Raw genomic sequence first — 20,062 nt, forward strand, 5'->3', positions numbered from 1 at the left:
TTAAAAAATATTAATGTGTTAAAATTTCTAGATTAATTACATGCATTAATGTTTTAATATTATTACCCATTACCAAATCTGTTAATATATATCAGCTGGTGATCAATAGAACATGCTGTCAGTGCTTGTCTCTCTGATAGTAACACACTCCTGAGAGAAGTAGGAAAGCCCTGCTGAGAGGTTTGACTGATTACGTGGTTAAAAGTGGATTGAGCTCCAGGTTAAAGGAGCCACCGATCCCTTGTGAGCCAAAAACACTAACATTGTCTAAAGCTCATCCAGCATTGCTCTTTAAAAGCCCCTGAGCGACACTCCTGTGTGTTTTTTGCATTTTCAAAGCAAGTCTACTAGGCAGAATGATGTCACCTCGATGATATTAGCTAACATCATCATCATCATCGTGCAGATGTTTAAATCGTCCATGCGCAAGTTTATACAAGTTTATTCACATACAACCACGAGGGCTGCTCCGGAAACGTTTGGTGCACTAACTTTTTATATCTTTTGCAGTATAGTTTTTGTGCATTCTCTTTATAGTAGGACATCGAGGCATAAAAGCGTGTAAGCACTGCTGTCCCCCTTTTTCGTTTTGCATTTAAACACGTGGATGCATAATTAAACAAGGTTAAAAATCTTTGCATTTCCCATCTCATTTACATTTCCTGTGAGCTTTGTCTCTCCTCTTACCCTTTAGGAAGAGAAAAGCTTGGCCAATTAAATCTTCTTCTGAGTTATTGCCATAGCTACCATTTTGTCTCTCTGTGGTTTAAAAAAAGAAGAAGAAGAAGAAGAAGAAAGAAAACTCATTTGGTGTGCTGATTTAGTCATGCAGAAAGAGGACTAGATTCAGAAATATAAAGTCTAAGGTTTTATTGCGAGTGCCATTAAACAGCAATGAGAAAAACAAAAATAATAATAATAATAAAATTAAAAAGACAATTGAACACTTCTAGAGGGCAGGAGAACACTTTAATGTGAACCTATTTTCTAGTTCGGCGTGGTGGCTGTTATTATTTGTGCCTGTCGATTACGGGAAATGATGCATCTGTGTGCGAATGATAAAAGAGCATACAGTAGTAAGTTAGGTTTTACTCATTAACTCCGTTTGAAGGAGCCTGCTGTTTTATATAGCCGTGCTTTTTGAGTAATGGGTTTTTACAGGACTTGCCATTTCTTGAGATGTGTAATAATGTATTGAATAAAACACAGCATGACGCCGAGGAATTAAAGTCCATCTCACACTGTAGTAGTACAGTATTGCACTTTTTATTTTATTTTTTATTTTTTTGAGGAATGCTGAAGGCTTCTTTTATTTATTAATGATGTCTGCACTGCACACTCTCCCCTAGCCACCACCTTAAATAATGCATCTGCGACTGGGGTCTACGGCACTGTTTTTTATTTTAAAACCCCATGCTGGATTGTGTACTTGTTGTTCGTTTCAGCTTTTCTTAAAAAGAACTACAGAACAAAGAACACAACCTGAAACACACATGCACACACCGACTTTTTTCAGTTCCCCCACTACCACGTGAGCTTCCACTGATTATTTTATAAACATGATCCAGATAAAAGAGTATTGTGAAATACTATCACGGCTAAAATGTTTCTCACCTACTGTAGGTAAAAAATGTGCCTTTTCAGATAGGATCATATAATACCATTTTTAACACATTTCAATTTTTATTAAATAAAAAGAAGCATGTTTGCTTGATACAATTTTTATGTAGTGTCCGTAACTTTTTTGAATTTAAATCTTTCATTGAACTTTCAGATTAAACTTGGCCAGTTTAAATTTCACATAAAAAGACAGAAACCTATAAAGTGTATAAGATAAGATACTGTATACCCTTATTCGTCCACAGTGGGGAAATGTCTTTGTTACAGCAGCAAAGAAAAAATTGTGCAAATAGAAAATAGGGACAGTATAGTGTATAAATACAAAATAATTGTACAAAATAATACAAAAAATAAAAAACAATACAATATTTGCATTTTCAAACAAATTGCACAAGGGTAATATTGCACAGTTTTATTCTAAATTTACAGTTCACAATTCATAGTATTATTCTAAAATAGAAAATTGTTAAGATGTTGCAGCATGAATTTGACATGGTTATGGACATGCTTCCAGAAGCTTGCACCATTTTGATTACTACATTAAAACTTATTAAGAAATATGAATCATTTGTATTTTCAGTGATTATTGTTTTAAGCGAGACAGTATAGCGCTGAAAAATGGCCATTTTGGGGGCATGTATAAAATCATTTCTCCAAAACAGCTGAAGTTAGCAACTTGTAATTTTTAGAGAACCAAGATTGGTCACTTCCATGTTGCAGGAACTTCAGAAGTAGCTTCTTAGGCGAACACATTTTCTGTATTATATGTATGACATAAAATTTTTTTTAAATCTTTACCAATATTAAATTAGGATTTGCAAAACCCATCAAGCACCATAATGAAACTGGCTCTCATGAAGGCTTTCCTGGAAAGCAAGACCAAACCTGACCAAACCTGACAGAGGAGAAGTTGATTTAGAGTCACCAGCCTCAGAAATCACCAATTAGCACCTCAGATTAGAGCCGTTATGAAGGATTTACAGAGGATAAGGCATGGTGGTGTAGTGGTTAGCATTGTCGTCTTGCACCCCCAGTGTCTGGGTTTGATTCCTGTCTGTATGCATGGAGTTTGCATGATTTTCCATGCTTGATGGGTTTCCTCCAGGTACTCCGGTTTCCCCCAACATTCCAAAGACATGCAGATTAGGCAAATTGCCCATAGTGTGTGAATGTTGACTGGAGGTCGTAAGATGGGAGTAAATACAATGGTCACCATTGGTCTCCACGATGTCTGGTTGGACTGGATGGATGGAATAGAGATTATTGCATATTGTTTTACATTGTAGAAATAAATAAAAATTAGGAAAGACCGTTGAATTGAAAGGTGTGGACTAGATTGGTACTGTATGTATACTACAGTATACAGTATGTATCTCAACTGAGCAATCTAGAGCATCCTCTTTGAAGAGAATCCACAATATCTAATAACTTCTTTTTTAGGTAATAATTATACGGGTATAAGGCACATGTGCTTAAACGTCTGTGTGTATGAAGGCAAAAAATTTGCCTTGCTCAATATTTTTAACCCTATTTATTTTTTTTTCCTTTGCCTCTGATGCTGATTTTTGCATCCTGTGTATTTTTGGTACCGAATTGTCGCATTTCTGATTTTGTTGCATTGAATAAACCCTCCAGCGGGTGGATCCCTTGCCGATTAGTCTAACGATCATTTTTCACAGTTAATCCAGTGATAATTTTCTGGTTAGATAATTAATCCTTTTATTATTCTTCCGGTAAATAATAACCAGAACTTTAATGTTTAATCTTTTAACCTTATATTTAAACATTTTCTCATGAAAATATTTCTTTAGCAAAATAAATAAATAAATAAATGTCAGGAATTCATAAATTCTGCGGCCGTGTGGGCTGCACATACAGTGACAGAATTTTTATATATAAATCTTTTTATTAATTAAAAAAAAAACTTGCACACAGCTTTGCCTCTTCATGAGAGGAAAAAAAACACAACATAAAATCAGTGACATTTTACTGTATAAATCTATGAATCCTATTAACTGCATTCCTCTCAGAAAGCCTCATGCATTCATTTATTTTAATATACAGTGGCAAGAAAAAGTATGAAAACCTTTTGGAATTTTATGGTTTTCTGCATAAATATGACATAATGTGAAGTCGAGAGTATTGACAATTATAACATGCCTAAAATAATAACACAAAAATCTCTGATCTGTATTGAGAACAACCATAAAAACCTTATGGTGCTAGTGAAAAAAGTATGTGAATCCTTGTGTTAATGACCTCGAAAATGCTAATTGGAGTCAGGTGTTAGCGTACCGGAGTCTTGTTAAGAAAATAAGTTTGCAGGTGTGGACTAGAGACACTTTGACTGATTAAAAACCACTCAAACATTTTGAGTTTGCTCCGCACAAGAGGAATCCGCTAATGTGAAGCTTGCCTGGCCAAAAAGAGCTTTTACAGGATCTACGATCAAGAATTATTAATTTATATAAAGCTGGAAAGGGTTATGAAGTGATTGCAAAGACTTCAGAAATTTACCAGTCTACATTTAGTCTACACATGGAAACACTTTGGAATGTGTTGGGTGTCCAGTCAAAATGACCTGAAGAGCACAACGAAGATTCATAGGGAAACAACCCTGAGTGAAAGCCAAAGATGTGAAGGCATCATTAGAACTGGCTAACATCTGTGTTCATGAGTCTACAGTACGTAAAACATTTAACAAGTAGGCAGTCCGTGGCAGGTCACCACAAAGGAATCATGATTCGGGCTTGCTTTGCTGCATCAGGGCGTGGCCAGCTTTCAGTTGGACAGGAAGATGAATTCCCAAGTGTATCAAAAAAATCTTCAGGATAATGTGAGAATGTCTGGAAACTCTGTAGAGGTTGGGTGATGCAACACCATGATGACCCAAAACACCAGAGCAAGTTCAGTACACAACGGCTTCAGAAAAACATAATCCGCCTTTTGGAGTGGCCCAGACCTCAACCGATTTAGGATGCTGTGAAATGACTTGAAGAGAGTCATAAACAATGGACGTCCGAAGAATATGACAGAGCTAAAGCGGTTCTGCCAGGAAAAATGGGCTAAAATTCCTCTTGAATCCCTCTTGTTCAGGTCTGATCCACAGCTACAGGAAGCGCCTGGTTGAGGTTATTGCTGCCAAGTCCGGTCAACCAGGGCAGTTATTATTAATTCCAAGGGTTCACTTACTTTTTCCATGTCCATTCTGAGTGTTAAATGAGTGTGTTCAATAAAGACATGAAAGATTAGAATTATTTCAGGCGTGTTATATTTGTCAATACTTGACTTAGATATCGATAGATCACATTTTATGACAGATTAATGCAGAAAACCATGAAATTCCAAAAGGATCAAATCTTTTTTTTTCTTGACACTGTATGTAGGAAGCTAGAATTTTTGCTTCCTACATGAAAATTTACATGGCTCAGTTTAAAAGTCTTTACATGCATAAACAAACTGTTTACAACCCTGCGATGCCCGGGAAAGCGGCGATGTCGAACTAGCCATAGAGAATCTTCTGATGCGTTTTTTCTGAAACACAGCTGATAAAAGCGTAGAGACTCCCAGGCACAGACACTCACCAACACTCAGACTAAACTCTCTATAATACACACTCAGACTACTGTCTCTTCCTTTTGAGGTCAGAAAAAATGGTGTGTTGTTGTTTTTTCTGTGTATGTGTGTGCACGTTGTGATAAGTCTTTTTGCTTTGACACAACGCACAGAGCACCATGTTATTAGGTGTTCCTTTAAAGAACTACCATACTTTAAGTGACCAGGTTTAGATGTTTGGGGATGAAGTTTCATATTCCAAAGTAAAGTCAACATTGCAAGACATCGACACACACTCCACAGAATTCGACACATTTTCATAATCTATGTAATCGATCACGTTGATGCGTCAACTCCATATGCACCATATTTATGGAATGATGTAAATATACAGTATAGAGATGTACACTCAGCAGCCGAGTGTAGCAGAGAGAGAGAAAGAGACGGTTGAAGATCACCTGCATTATTTAGCTGTCCAGTTTGGGTGAGCCTGCCTTAGATTCGTGTTCTTATCTAACAGGAGTAGAGCTTGACATGGTTCTTCGCTGTTGTACCCATTCACCTTAAGGTTTGATGTGTTGTGCACCCGGAGATGCTTTCCTGTTCACCACAGTATACATGCTTACTGGAGTTACTATTGGTGCCACGATGGTGTAATGGTTAGCACTATCATCTTGCACCTTCTTTGGGTCTGTGTGCATGGAGTCCAAAGACATGCAGATTAGGCTAATGGGCGTTCCCAAATTGCCCGTAGGGTGTGAATGCATGTGTGAGTGTTGACCGGAGTGTTGGCCTACCACAGTCATAAAATGCGAAGAAACACAATGGTAATCACTATTGTCCTCCACGGTGCCTAGTTGGACAACAGAGGTTCCTGGATGAATTGATGGAGTTAAGATTGTCTTTCTGGCAGTTTAAACCAGTCTGGTCATTCTCCTCTGACCTTCGTCATCATTGAGGCATTTTTGTATGCAAAGTCATCACCTACAGTATGTTGTTGTTGGTTGGCTGCAGGTAATGGAGTATTTGGATCTTTTTTGTTAGCTTAGTTCCCTAAAAGTATGTAGGACTACATCTGGATTACAATATAGTGAAAGCTTCTGTCTAATCTAATCTTCTGTCTAACTCTAACACTGTAAAAACTCAACAGTAAAAACCATAGTTACGTTTAATAGTGAAGGTAAGAGCATTTCCACAAACACAATGTGATGAGAAATCACAGGATTAAGAGTAAACCGTTTGTGTGTCCATAAGAAAACCTCCTCCAGAAAAAGGCTGCGGTTTGCAATCTGTTTTAACTGACTACATTTTTTGTGACTCTTACAGGGACGGACCAGACCAAAGCTCACCGCAGATCGGCCAGTTCAGTGGGAACACAGCTCTGGAGTCAGTATACAGCACCTCTAACCAGATCCTCATCAAGTTCCACAGCGACTTCAGCGGCAGTGGCTTCTTCGTCCTGAGCTATCACGGTGAGAGATTCGAAGCCACTTAATTTTCTGGAAATAATTTCTCCGCATGACCGGTTTGGTCTTTCAAAGAGGTGCACTAGTTTCATATACATCATTCTATACAGTACACAAACATCCATATGCACAGACGCCAATAAGCTCGGAACTGGATATGGAGTGCTCCTACGCTGATTAAATCGACATAAACACATTAGAAAGCTGAGTAGGCACTGTATAGATCGTTGTCTGCTTGTGTTTATGACTTGCGACATGCCTCCATATCGATCTTCTGCCTGTGGCGAGCATCTACCCTAACTAACAAGTGCAGAACCGTGTAAGAGAAACAGAGATAAGGGAATTGTTTTTGCTTAAATGGCAGTATCATCCTTTAGGCCAGCAACTACTGTACTGTACACTCTTTAACCAAATTGTACACATGTTTGCATTTTTTTGCAACTTCTGGAATTAGTTCATGTCAGCTAATCCTGTAGACTCTGCTATAAATGTACTGTATCTGTGATTACAACCGAGATATTTGAACTGGAATTTCTTTGCTTCCACATAATCAGTTTAGCTTTTATATGCAGTGATTGTACAGTCAGATGAAGCATCCTGTGAAACTCTTTTATATCACTTAGTCACTAAGTTATCAGATTGTGGTAAAGGAACCAAAACTGATCAGCCTAGAAAATATGATTAAGATTAGTTGAGCTAAACTCAGATCACACCACGGTGTAAAAAACACACCCGACATCCTGTTTAGAGACACTATAGTGATGTTCTCAATAGAAAGTAAGATCTTGACTGAGACCATTTGGCACTGTGTAACGTAGCTACAGCGCCTTGCAAAAGTATTCATACCCCTTGAACTTTTCCACACGTTACAAGCACAAACAAAATTGTGTTTTATTAATACATTAGTTAACAAACAGCATCATGAAGCCCAAGGAACACACCAGACATGTCATGTGGAAAAGTTTAAAGCAGAGTGAGGTTATAAAAAAATATCCCAAGCTTTGAACATCTCACGGAGCGCTGTTCAATCCATCACCTGAAAATGGAAAGAATATGGCAACACTGTAAACCTACCAAGACGTGGCCGTCCACCTAAACTGGGCGAAAAGAGCATTAATTAGAGAAGCAGCCAAGAGGCCAATGGTAACTTAGGAGGAGCTGCGAAGATCCACAGCTCAGGTGGGAGAATCTGTCTACAGGACAACTATTAGTCGTGCACGCCACAAACAAAAGCCATTGTTGAAAGAAACCCATTTGCAGTTTGTGACAAGCCATGTGGGAAATACAGCAAACATGAGGATGAAGATGCTCTGGACAGATACTGTACCCTCAGATAGTACTTTTTAGCCTAAATGCAAAACGTGTGTGGCGGAAAACCAACACTGTGCATGGTAGTGGAAGCATTATGATGTGGAAATGCTTATCTTCAGCAGGGGTAGGGAAGCTGGTCAGACTTGTTGGGAAGAACCAAAAGGAACCAAAACTGATGAATGGATGGATGGATGGATGGATGGATACAAACACAGAGTAATCTTAGTAGAAAACCTTTTAGATTCCGAGACGGCGCGACTGGGGCTGAGATTCTCCCTCCAGCAGGACAACGACTCTCAACATACAGCCAGAGCTACAGTGCACTGGTTTAGATCAAAGTGTATTTATACTGTATGTTAGAATGGCCCAGTCAATGTCCAGACCATCATTCAATTGGAAATCCTGGCAAACTCCACAACATCTTCTCCTGGCAAACTCCACAACATCTTCTCCTCACTACTCAACCCACCGACTTCTCCTGCCCCTTCCTCTCTGACTGCTGACGATTTTGCCACATTCTACGATGGGAAGATTGCAGCAATCCGCCAGTCCTTCGCTCTCAACCAAACTCCTACGGCAGAACCTCAGGACCTTTCCTTCCGTCCTTTAGCAGAATTTTCCAACTTGTCATCTGACGAGATTCAACTGATCATCTCGTCATCTAACCCCACCACCTGTTCATTAGACCCAATCCCTTCCACAATGCTCCAGGCCATCTCACGAGACCTCCTTCCCTTCACCACAGCCATCATCAACCAATCCATATCATCTGGTCATGTTCCTGCCGCTTTTAAGAAGGCGAGGGTTATTCCCATCCTCAAGAAACCCTGCCTGGACCCATCAGAAGTTAACAACTATCGCCCGGTATCACTGCTCTCTTTTATTTCCAAAATTCTTGAAAGAACGGTTTATAATCAAATGTCTCTTTATCTCTCACAGAACAACCTTAATGACCCAAACCAATCTGGATTCAAAGTGGCACATTCCACAGAGACTGCCCTTCTGTCAGTCACTGAGAAGCTCCATGCTGCTAGATCTGCTAAACTTTCATCTGTCCTCATCCTCCTGGACCTGTCAGCTGCATTTGACACCGTGAACCACAAGATTCTATTATCTATTCTTACAAGCCTTGGAATTTGTGGAACAGCGTGGCAATGGTTTGCTTCTTACCTAAAAGATAGGTCATATGAGGTAACATGGAGGGGATCTACATCTGCCCCACGTAGACTCTCTACTGGTGTCCCGCAGGGCTCAGTACTTGGTCCTCTTCTGTTCTCCCTCTATACCCGGTCTCTTGGTAAGGTCATATCATCGCATGGATTCTCATACCACTGTTATGCAGACGACACCCAACTTGTTCTCTCCTTTCCTCCCTCTGACACTCAGGTTTCCACCCGGATCTCAGCATGTCTGGCAGACATCTCATTTTGGATGGCTGCTCATCAGCTGAAGCTCAATCTCAGTAAAACCGAACTGTTGTTTATCCCTTGTGACTCATTTCCAGGTCAAGACCTTGTGATATCCATGGACAACAACCAAATCACTCCCTCAACCACTGCCCGCAATCTTGGGGTAACCGTGGACAATCATCTGTCATTTTCCCCACACATCGCTAACCTTACTCGCTCTTGTCGATTTCTTCTTTACAATATCAGAAGAATTCGCCCATTTCTTTCTTCACAGGCTACTCAGGTGCTTGTTCAGTCCCTTGTTATTTCAAGACTGGACTACTGCAACTCACTCCTGGCAGGCCTGCCTTTGTCCACGATTCGTCCTCTGCAACTGATCCAGAATGCAGCAGCACGACTCGTTTTTAACCTTCCCAAGTTCTCCCACACCACCCCACTCCTCCGCTCCCTGCACTGGCTTCCTGTAGCTGCCCGCATCAAATTCAAACCACTGATGCTTGCCTACAAAGCTAAAAATGGCCCAGCACCCACTTACCTCTCTGCGCTAATTACACCACGCACTGCACCACGTTCCCTCCGATCCTCCAGCACTGCTCGCCTCATCCCACCATCTCTCAGGGATCGAGGGCGGCATTCATCCAGGCTCTTTTCTGTTCTGGCACCTAGGTGGTGGAATGAACTTCCTCTAGATGTCCGTACATCAGATACTTTGACTATCTTTAAACGACGACTCAAGACGCATCTGTTTCTCCAGTACTTGGACTAAACCCCCCCCCCCAAAAAAAAAAAAAAAAAAAAAAAACAGAAAAAACTTCAGATGTGTTGGACTAATGGTACTTAGTTATTAACCTAGTTAACCCAGTGTAAGTATGTATCCAATGTTGTAAACATTAAAGCACTTTTTGTAAGTCGCTCTGGATAAGAGCGTCTGCCAAATGCCTAAATGTAAATGTAAATGTAAATCTGTGGCAAGACTTAAAAATTCCTGTTCACAGACACTCCGCCTCCAATCTGACTGAGCTTTAGCTATTTTATAAAGAATAATGGGCAAAAATTTTTACTTTCTATATGTGCAAATCAGGTAGAGACGCCCCCAAAAACACTTGCAGCTGTGAAGGGTGGTTCTACAAAGTGTTGGCTCAGGGGGGGGCGCTAAAGAGAAATACACACCACACCTTTCAGATATTTATTTGTAAATAGAATTAAAAGCTATTTACTATTTTCCTTCGACTTTACAATGGTGTGCCAGTTTGTGTTGGTCTATAACATAAAATCCCAATAACCAACATTTACATTTGTGGTTGTAATGTGACAAAATGTGGAAAAGTTCAAGGGGTATGAATACTTTTGCAAGGCACTATAAGGCTTAGATCCAACTACAGGTGGGCACTTTTCAATTTGCAATTCTCCTTGTGCAATATCAGCCTGATAAAAGAAAAGTCCAGTGCCTCTGCCTGACAATTTAATGTAAAACATTGAGATGTCTTGACTTAATATAATATAATATCTCATAGTTTAATTAAGTGTATACATTTTACTGTCAGATATTAAAGGACAATTACAATACTCTTTTATAAGTAATAGGGATGAAAAACGATTATTAATATGCAAATTAAGTAATAATAAAAAAAAGACATTTTGTAAATGATGTACATTAAATTAGTAGGGTTTAGTCCCCAAGTGGTGCAGCGTGAATAATTTCGTCCTATCCTTCAGAAATCTCGAGCTGGAATTCTGCGTGAATCTGTAGCCTCGATACAAGTGAAAAAAGCGAATATTTAAATATATTAATAATAATAGGAATATATTCATAAATACGTGTATTGATCCTATTCAATGTTCTGAAATGTTCTTACATATTATTAGGTTTTTGTTTTGTCTCTGTCATTAGCTTTTATGTTACATCATACTGCATGATTTCCGTCTTCAGGCCACATTTTCTGTCCATGGTTGGTTTATTTTTTTTTTCAAGTGCTAGTATTAAAAAGGTGGTGGTCTGAAGAAGAAGAAAATACACCTTGCTGGATCTTCTTGTAAAGAAGAACCTCTAAGGCGTGTAGATGCAGATGATTTGCCTAATCTAAGGGAGATCCCTGGAAATTGACCTTAGCAGCTGCATAATCCGACTCTGAATGCAAGCATCTTTCCCTTCACAAATCCTGATGCAACTTCCGGGTTTAGATCTCGGCCCGTGGAGACTAGTGAGGAATGCCGTTGCTGATCAGAGCCGCATAGAAATCGAATGTAGCAATAAGACTTGACCTTATAAGCAGGCTTATCCATAATCCAGGAGCCTGGGGGATTTATAATAAGTATTCTGCCTGGAATATGTAAATGTAGAAATCCTAGGTGTCTTAAGTTGAGTTTTTTATTAGGCACGGTAACACACGTGTGTCCTCTAGATTCTTTTCTCATCTGCTCGTGTCCTCGGTGGCTCCGAAATATAGATTCTCATCTTAATCAGAAAACAACTTGCTGTTCCCATAAATAGAGCTTCACTAGCCATCATCAAGGTTTATTAACGTCAGAAACATTAACATACAAAATTATGTGATGCTACACAAAATAATGAACTAATCTATTATCTGAAAAATTTATATAATTAATTCTGTCTTCTTTATGCATTAGGTGTCCATGGACCCGTGTTGTGATTCGCTCTGAACTAACACATGCTAGAACTCCTCCGTGATTCTCCGCGACTTTACGTTTAGGAGATGAGAACCGATGCAGTGCTTCATAGATGTGCATTGCTCCCGTGTGCCCGCGATGCAGACAGTTAGCATTATACTAGTCATCCTTCTGCACACTGCAGTGTCACCATATTTAATCACATCATTAGCTGCCTCTGCAGGTGCCCCTGTCATTAGCTGTGCCTCAATGCCAGCTCAGCGTGGCCTCCACTTCACTTTGCAAAACACTCTCATGCAAATGACCAGCTTAGGAAACAGCAGCAGCAATGGTGCAAAGTTGATTAGATTTCCACATGACTGTTTAGTCTTCTAAATTTCAGCTCCTGCTGTTTTTCAGGTCTTTCTTTCTTGTTTTAAAGCCCAAAATAAATCAGGAGACATTTTAAGGTTACGTCCCGCTGCTCTAAAATGGTTTATGTTGGCTTTTCTTTGGCTACAGCTTATCAGTTACGAGTGTGTCAACCTCCTCCAGAAGTGGCCAATGCGGATGCGTTGATGGAGGACACGGAGTTCGAGATCGGTAGGATGGTCTTTTCATTCTTATTCTCAAGTCATTTTTGCATCCTGAACTCTTACCAGCTCTCAAAGTAAAAGGGTATAAGTTTTGGAAACTTTGGTAGAAGTATACATGTCAGGCAATGCACTACACGCAATTTGGGAACGCCAATTAGTCTAATCCGCATGCCTTTGGACTGTGGGAGGAAACCGGAGTAGCTGGAGGAAACCCATGGGGTACAAAACATCCAAACTTCACGCACAAAGACCCCGAGGTGGGAATCGAACCCAAACCCCTAGAGGTGCAAGGCATCTATGAGATCATACTTTGACTCATACTTTGATGTAGACTTTCCATCTATCTAGAAAGGTTATGAAAATAAAACATTATTGTGCAAATCATTATGACTGAGGTAGCTTGTATAAAAAGTGCTAGCGGAACTAAGTTGTCTTGTCTTTCAAATGTAAAAAGATTTCATTCTAGGGTTAGATTGTCTCTTTTGGGGTTTTGTGCAACAGTATTTTCTTTTTTAGCTTTCTTCATTTTCACGAGCCTTGATTGAGGCAGCAAGTGTGAAATACAGACTACTCAATCAGCCATTATTCCTCAAAATGTGTTTGGATGAGAAACTCAAAGTTGAGCACACATTGTCTAATCAAAGTACAAATTACAAAAAAAAAAAAAAAAAAAGCAGAGTTTAATGTGTTTTTGGTTTGAGCGAAAGGGATTCTGTTTACCATGTTTGGTAATAGAAGGAACCAAGGCATGAAGTAGAACATTACAGACTTAGCACACAGAAAAATAAATGTCAATTACAAATTCAGCTACTGACCTGAATTTTAATACAGTATGTGTGTTATATTAGCAAGACCTTTCAATAGGACCTGGAGTCTATTGCATAGGGCATGAGGCGGGGTGCACCCCGAAGAGAGTCCCAATCCATCACAGCGCACACACATACACAATACGGGCAATTTGGGGAACGCCAATCAGCCTAATCTGCATGTCTTTGGACTGTGGGAGGAAACCAGAGTACCCGGAGAAACTCCATGCACACAGAGATGGGAATCGAACCCGGACCCTGAAGGTGCAAGGCGACAGTGCTAACCACTACACCACTGTGCCACCTCCTGTTAAGCTATTAATGGATATTTGATTTTAGCTCTCCTATCTAACATTATGATGAGCCATTATTGTTAATGACTATGATGATTATCCGGTAATAAATAAATTATGAGAGGGCGTTCAAGTCAAACCAGGACCAGTAGTAAAACCGATTGACCTTTACAGAAGACTTCAAGCACAGTACAGTGTTAGCTGCAGTAAAACATCTGAACGGTGCAAAGATTTTAAAGAAGGCCGTATGTCCATGAACGACGAGCCCGGCCAAGGTGGGCTCTGAGCCCACTGCATTCATTCCTGCGAAATTCGTCACACACGCCCTTATACTGCCCCCAAAAACACGGATTACAGGAACCTGGCTGGAAGTTACTGCCACATTCCCCATACAGTACGGGTTAGGAGACCAGAAATGAGCCTATATTAAAAAAATGCATTATTATTATTATTATCTTGTACCATGATTAGGCTATTAAAGGAATTCCTGGGACGCCTGTGTTTCAGATGTGAAGCAGACAGCCTGATCGTGGCTGATAGAAAACCTATTTTGATGTTATCCAAGCAAAAGACAGAGTTTGACTTGAAAGCCCGTCTTACATTTAAGCGTTCGACAGACGCGCTTATCCAGAGTGCCTTAAATTTTTATCTCATTATATATCTGAGCAGTTAAGGGCCTTGCTCAAGGACTTAACAGGGACAACTTAGTGGTCAAGGGACTTGAACCTGTGACCTTTCGAACCGTAGTCCAATGCCTTAACCACTGAGCTACCCCGAACCTTTTAATTATCCCAAAGTTAAGTCAAGTAAGCTTTTATTGTCATTTCAACCATATACAGTTCAGTACACAGTAAAACTAAACAACGTTTCTCCAGGAGCAAGGTGCTACAGTACATACATTATAAATGAACAAAGGCAATTATTTTATGTTGGCATAAACAGCCAACAGTTTAGCTAGCCATTGTAACTAGCATCAAAAACTTACCAAGAATACAACAGTTTACAGCAAACAAACACTGTGATAAAAGACCAACAGGGACAAACATAGCTTTTGAAGTAAAAAAAACATGACCTTGGGCACAAACGATCTGCCATCTGGCTACTAGTATTAGCCAGCACCGAACATGGAGAATCCCTTAAAATGGCCTCTACTGTATTACTATCCTTTTTCTTGTAGTCAGGGCTAAACAGGTCAGGCAGTTATATCGCGTGATAGGCTAATACCATGTGTTTGTTTGGGCCGCCGTTATTCAAGCTTTGGCTGGCTAAGCTTAGCTGGCTAGTTTGTGAGCTCTGTGTACTCTGTTGCAGAGCCAAACATTTCTCGCGTCCGAAACAGAGCACTGCGTGGGACACGGCCAATCCTCTCACCTTCCAGAATTGGCTAATGCGCGCACACAATTGGTCTGTGGTTTACAGTCTCTTGTTAAAGGCAAATTGATGGTAGTGAACTAGCCAGCTAATGTTAGCGGGCTAGCCAAAATTGCAGAGCAGATACAATAACAGAACACACGCAGAAGGCCAGCAGGCACTTTGATCAAGTCGTGCTCTGGCAGACTCAGACTAGCACATCAAACATTCAACTAGCTTAATTACTGTACTAACCTTGCTAGATAGCATTATGTAGCTGAAATGGCATCCTTTTGGGCGAACATCCAAACCCTGCCTGGAAACTGAGATCCGGCTCCGGTTTCTTTGTAGACTTGATTAGGATAAAGAGGCTACTTAAGATTAATGATTAATAAATGAAACTTTGCAATTGGGATCATTAAGATTATTTCGATAAATATGAGGCTAGAGAACAAACAAAATTGTCTAAGAAGAAGAAGAACAATAAAAAAAAATAATAATAATAATAATAACAACAACAATACTAGCCAGACCTACTCTTCTCCCTAGGGTTGTTGGATTGTGATGTATCTATGATGACATATGAGATTACTTTTGCAATCAGCTTACAGTAGAAACATGTTTCAGACTATTCTTTCTCTACTGATAATTTAGTCTATTATTTTTAAACACAAAGCTAATTCTCAGAGCTACTTTACAACATAAAATACTGTACAATCCATTATGAAAGTATTTGAGAGCATCCTTGCAAGCAGCATTACAGTATGTATTTAGAGATCCTTTTAAAATGATAGAGCTATACATTTAGTAAGATCTGCTTATAGCAGAGCACTCTTCAGTCTAAAGGTGGAGCTGGTAATGGTACGGCTCTGACAGTAGCTCCAGCTGTATTCTAAATGATAAGTTTATATTAATGTGCTCCTTTTAGTATATCACCAGGTGTACAGTCACAGCTCATCCCCAGGGACTAATAATGTACGTGTTATTTTACAAAGAGAAGCATATTATGGAGCAAATCTTGGGTGTCAGATTAAGTAAGTTTTTCCACTTTGGGGGAGTCTTAGGAATGAAGGAGTTTACCATTTCTGGTTTCTTAGTAACAAGACAAGCTGTTGGATATTTTTGTCCTATTATCCTCATAAGACAGAAAGTAAAGAGAAACCGGTGAGGAAAGTACACTTTGTATTAACTATACAGTAAAAATTATACAAGCTGAATTGTTTCACAGAGGTTTCATACTGTAATACTGAATGCAATTATAGACATTTAAAAAGTGGGATTGTTAAATAATAAATTAGAAACTGTAATGGTTGTAGTATAGGCAGAACGACAGACTTTTAGAGGTGCTGTTATGGGAATAAATGATCCACATATACAGGTTTCTGTAAATTAAATATTAAAGTTGAATGAAATAACTACATCCAACTAGTGTGTAGTGGATCTTTTAGGGTGCAAATATTGTACTGAACTGAGCTGAAAACACAATTTACTTAGTGCCTTTAAGTGCTTTTGGTTCCTAACCAACCCTAGATGAGACTGAATTCTTTTGGGAGGTTTTGTTTGTTTGTTGATTTGTTTAATTATTTTATAATTAACTTTTTAAATGAATAAACAAAAATAACAAATTCTGCCAACAACTTTTCTCATATTGACGCAGGTATACAGTAGTGATAAGAAGTGAGAAGTCTTGACTCACCCCTTATTTCTTCATATTTTGCTTCCAAAGTAACAGACTGTCTTGTATTTTTAATGTACTGTAGTCTTGGTGAATAGTTCTCCAGGCTTCCTAATCAGAGAAATGATTAAATTTGTTCAATCGTTCAATCATTCAGTCATTAACAGACATCTAACTTAAGTCATGATCCAGTGAGAAACAAGTGCAGATGATGACAGATATATATTTGAAAAAAATGTAATCCGTTATTTAGACAATTTACGGACTGTAATGTAACTGGTTACTTTTTAAAGACAGTGATTTTGTAATGTAACTTTGTAGTTACTTTAAAAAAGTAACATCCCCCAACACTGTTAGTAACCTAGTAATCTGTGTAAGGATTAATGAAATGCCATTCAAATTCAAAGCACGTTTTTAACCTTATTGTTATTGTTATAAATAAGATATCAATGTGATATTCGTGAGAGATCATTAGAGCATCATCTATCATCAGCATGTAATAAAGTGCAACCATAGTGCAGCAGTGCAGTGATCATAACGGCTATGTGAGATTGGATATACAGTAAGAGGAGAGGGGACACGAACCAAAATCAGTGCAAAGTCCAGTTCACTATTATTATGATAGTGATGTGTGATATGTAATGATACTGTAGGTAGATGTAATGATAGGCAGAGAGGGGGTAACTGATCGTTTAGCAGCTTCACATCCTGGGAAATTTAACAGACGATAGGGGAAATGAGGTTGCTGCTGAGGTTGTTGTTGAGGTTGTTACCTAAACATCTGATTTTTGCATCTTTAGGCAATTTGCAATATGGCAATATTATATCTTTTAAAATATCTTTAGGCAATATGTCTGTTTCTGTGTTTCCATTTCGTTAAAGTAAGCTACAGAATTAATTTTAATATGAAGAAATAGGTGGGCAACACTTTTGCAAAGTACTGTACTCATCGATCTTGGCCAAAGGGGGAAAAAAAATTCTATTTAATTAAATGTCTCCTGTTATGTCTCTTTTAATTTTTTCCTTCTATGCAATTTAAGTGCTCAGTAGTCTTTATTTAACGGCACACACTGGTTTGTTTTATTCCTCATCCAATATGCATATGCAGGAACAAATTCATTGTGCAAGTTTTGGCCTCTGATGCAAAACTACTATACATTCTGTAACCAGGCATTTTCTGTCCATTGTGTTAAATAACATGATGGTCTAAGCATGCCAGATGAAATCACCTTGCCTTGAGTGCTCTCCCACGCTAAAACACACTCCCACATAGTGTCTGTCATCCTGCTTATGCTCTCTAGTCGCTGACATATGATAAGTTTGTAGATCAGAAAGTGCGGATGATCCGAAAGTGTCAATCGAGAAGATCCACGGCATTCGTTTCCAGACTTTTTATTCGCCTGCTCACAAATTGGAAAACAGGCGCATGGTATTTCAGCACTGCCGTTCTGATCCTGGTTTACAGCTCAATTAAGAGTTTTTCAACCTTAAATTAATAAATATTCCTCACCTTTATATCGATGGCATCTATCTCCATTAGGGCTGTGGAGGTTAACTGTCCCTCTTAATTAAACAGTAGCTTAATCATTGTATGCTCTCTCTCTCTCTCCCTCATTTACTCCTTCTCTCTCCCTCTTAGGTGATATTATCCGTTATCGCTGTCACCCTGGGTTCACCCTGGTGGGAAGTGAGATCCTTACATGTCGGCTGGGTGAGAGGCTTCAGATGGATGGTCCTCCTCCCTCCTGCCAGGGTGAGCTGTTTAAAGTGGTACTATGACAAAAAAAAAAGAAAAACAGCATTTTATTTACTTCCTCCCCAATGTACAGTGAGATTTAAATGATCTACTTGATGATGTAATCCACTTAATGATGGACACCAGCACAGATTGGTGATTTCTCTGCTTGAGCGAACCCATAAACCGGTAAATGGTTTAATGAGTTGAATTAGGGGTGTCCGAACAGGCAATCATCGAGCCGGAATCCAGCTATTCAGGAGTAATTAGGCACCCCGGTTACTCATGGACATGTATTATATAGCATATAAATTTGAACATACAAATTTGTTATCTAATGACTGAATTCCCTTGGAGGTTATTACCGTGTATGCTGTAGAGGCCCATCAGACTGAAGAGTGCGCATGTCCGACATATTATCTCATCTTTGATATGTGCAATCACTGTAAATCCTGGCCCCCAGAAACGAGTTAAATAAAAATAATCTCTAATAATAGCAATATGCAATGTTATAGTAATAGCCATGCAATGTTTAAAGCGTCTTTCTCTCTTTTTTTTATTGTATCAGTGCAATGTCCAGCTCATGACGTGCATTTCGACTCAACCGGAGTGATACTGAGTCCCGGCTATCCAGACAGTTACCCCAACCTGCAGATGTGTTCATGGAGTATCAACGTGGAGAAAGGCTACAACATCACTCTACACATTGAGTTTTTCCAGACTGAGAAGGAATACGACATTCTCGAAGTTTTTGATGGTACGCAGTAGTCTTACACCTGCAGCACTAATGACAAATAATTATTCCGCTTCAGGTTTTTTTTTTTTTTGCTAATAATACAATCATAAATTATTTTATTTTTTGTACTTAGTGAAAAGGAAGATGCTAGCCAGGCTTGAATAACACGTTTATGTGCGAAGAGAACACCACTGCTCAAACAGCCAAACAGCAGAGCCAAAGACCTGTTGGCTTTTTGTCGATAGTGCGAATGCAATATGCTTCATCACCAGAGATATTATTATCAGGAAAGGATAAAGACTTCAGCGGCGTGAATTCATATGCTGCTTAGATTTAAGTGAATTATTTTCCATTTGCTGTTTTTATCCTAGGTTCTGTTTACTGTAGTTAACGCTGCAGGGTTTTCCAAAAGTCTCCATCCATGGGGTGTTAATACGTTTTAGGCAAAACGTAACTTAGTTTATAAAAAGTGTTCTCAACATGATCAAGAAAATGTGATATATACTGTATATATAATATATACTGTATATAGTACTGTGCAAAAGTCTTAGGCACCATGTTATATGCCAATTTTGCTATATATGTTTATCATGTCTTTATAATTATGTACAAAATCCTTCAGTATTTCCATATATAACTTAAAATTTAATAAATAAATAACATTACAGAAAAAAATATATGCATGGCTGTAAGGGAAAAATATATAGTACAAGACAGACCAGTTTTCAGATGAAAACAAAAAAACCTAATGTACGCTCCTGGGATGTACATAAAAATAAAAAGCAGCGCATGTGACAAAGTTACCAGAAGAACTCATAATCTCCAGCATTTATTTTACTTATAGTTCTCTGTGCAAAAGTCTTGGGCACATACAAAAATATGGCATAAGCAAAAGATGCTTTT

At 38.9% G+C, this 20,062-nt stretch overlaps 1 protein-coding gene across 1 annotated transcript in view; it reads left to right on the top strand.

Moving 5' to 3' along the window:
- csmd3b (CUB and Sushi multiple domains 3b) overlaps window positions 1-20,062 on the top strand; it is a 553,034-nt gene that overhangs the window by 444,751 nt on the left and 88,221 nt on the right. The window contains exons 44-47 of the mRNA XM_053491539.1: window positions 6,502-6,647; window positions 12,491-12,571; window positions 18,328-18,441; window positions 18,992-19,180. Of these exons, the coding sequence (XP_053347514.1) occupies window positions 6,502-6,647; window positions 12,491-12,571; window positions 18,328-18,441; window positions 18,992-19,180 (530 nt within the window). The remainder of the gene's footprint in view (window positions 1-6,501; window positions 6,648-12,490; window positions 12,572-18,327; window positions 18,442-18,991; window positions 19,181-20,062) is intronic.

Source organism: Clarias gariepinus, chromosome 3 (genome assembly GCF_024256425.1).
Source record: "Clarias gariepinus isolate MV-2021 ecotype Netherlands chromosome 3, CGAR_prim_01v2, whole genome shotgun sequence".
Taxonomy (NCBI): domain Eukaryota; kingdom Metazoa; phylum Chordata; class Actinopteri; order Siluriformes; family Clariidae; genus Clarias; species Clarias gariepinus.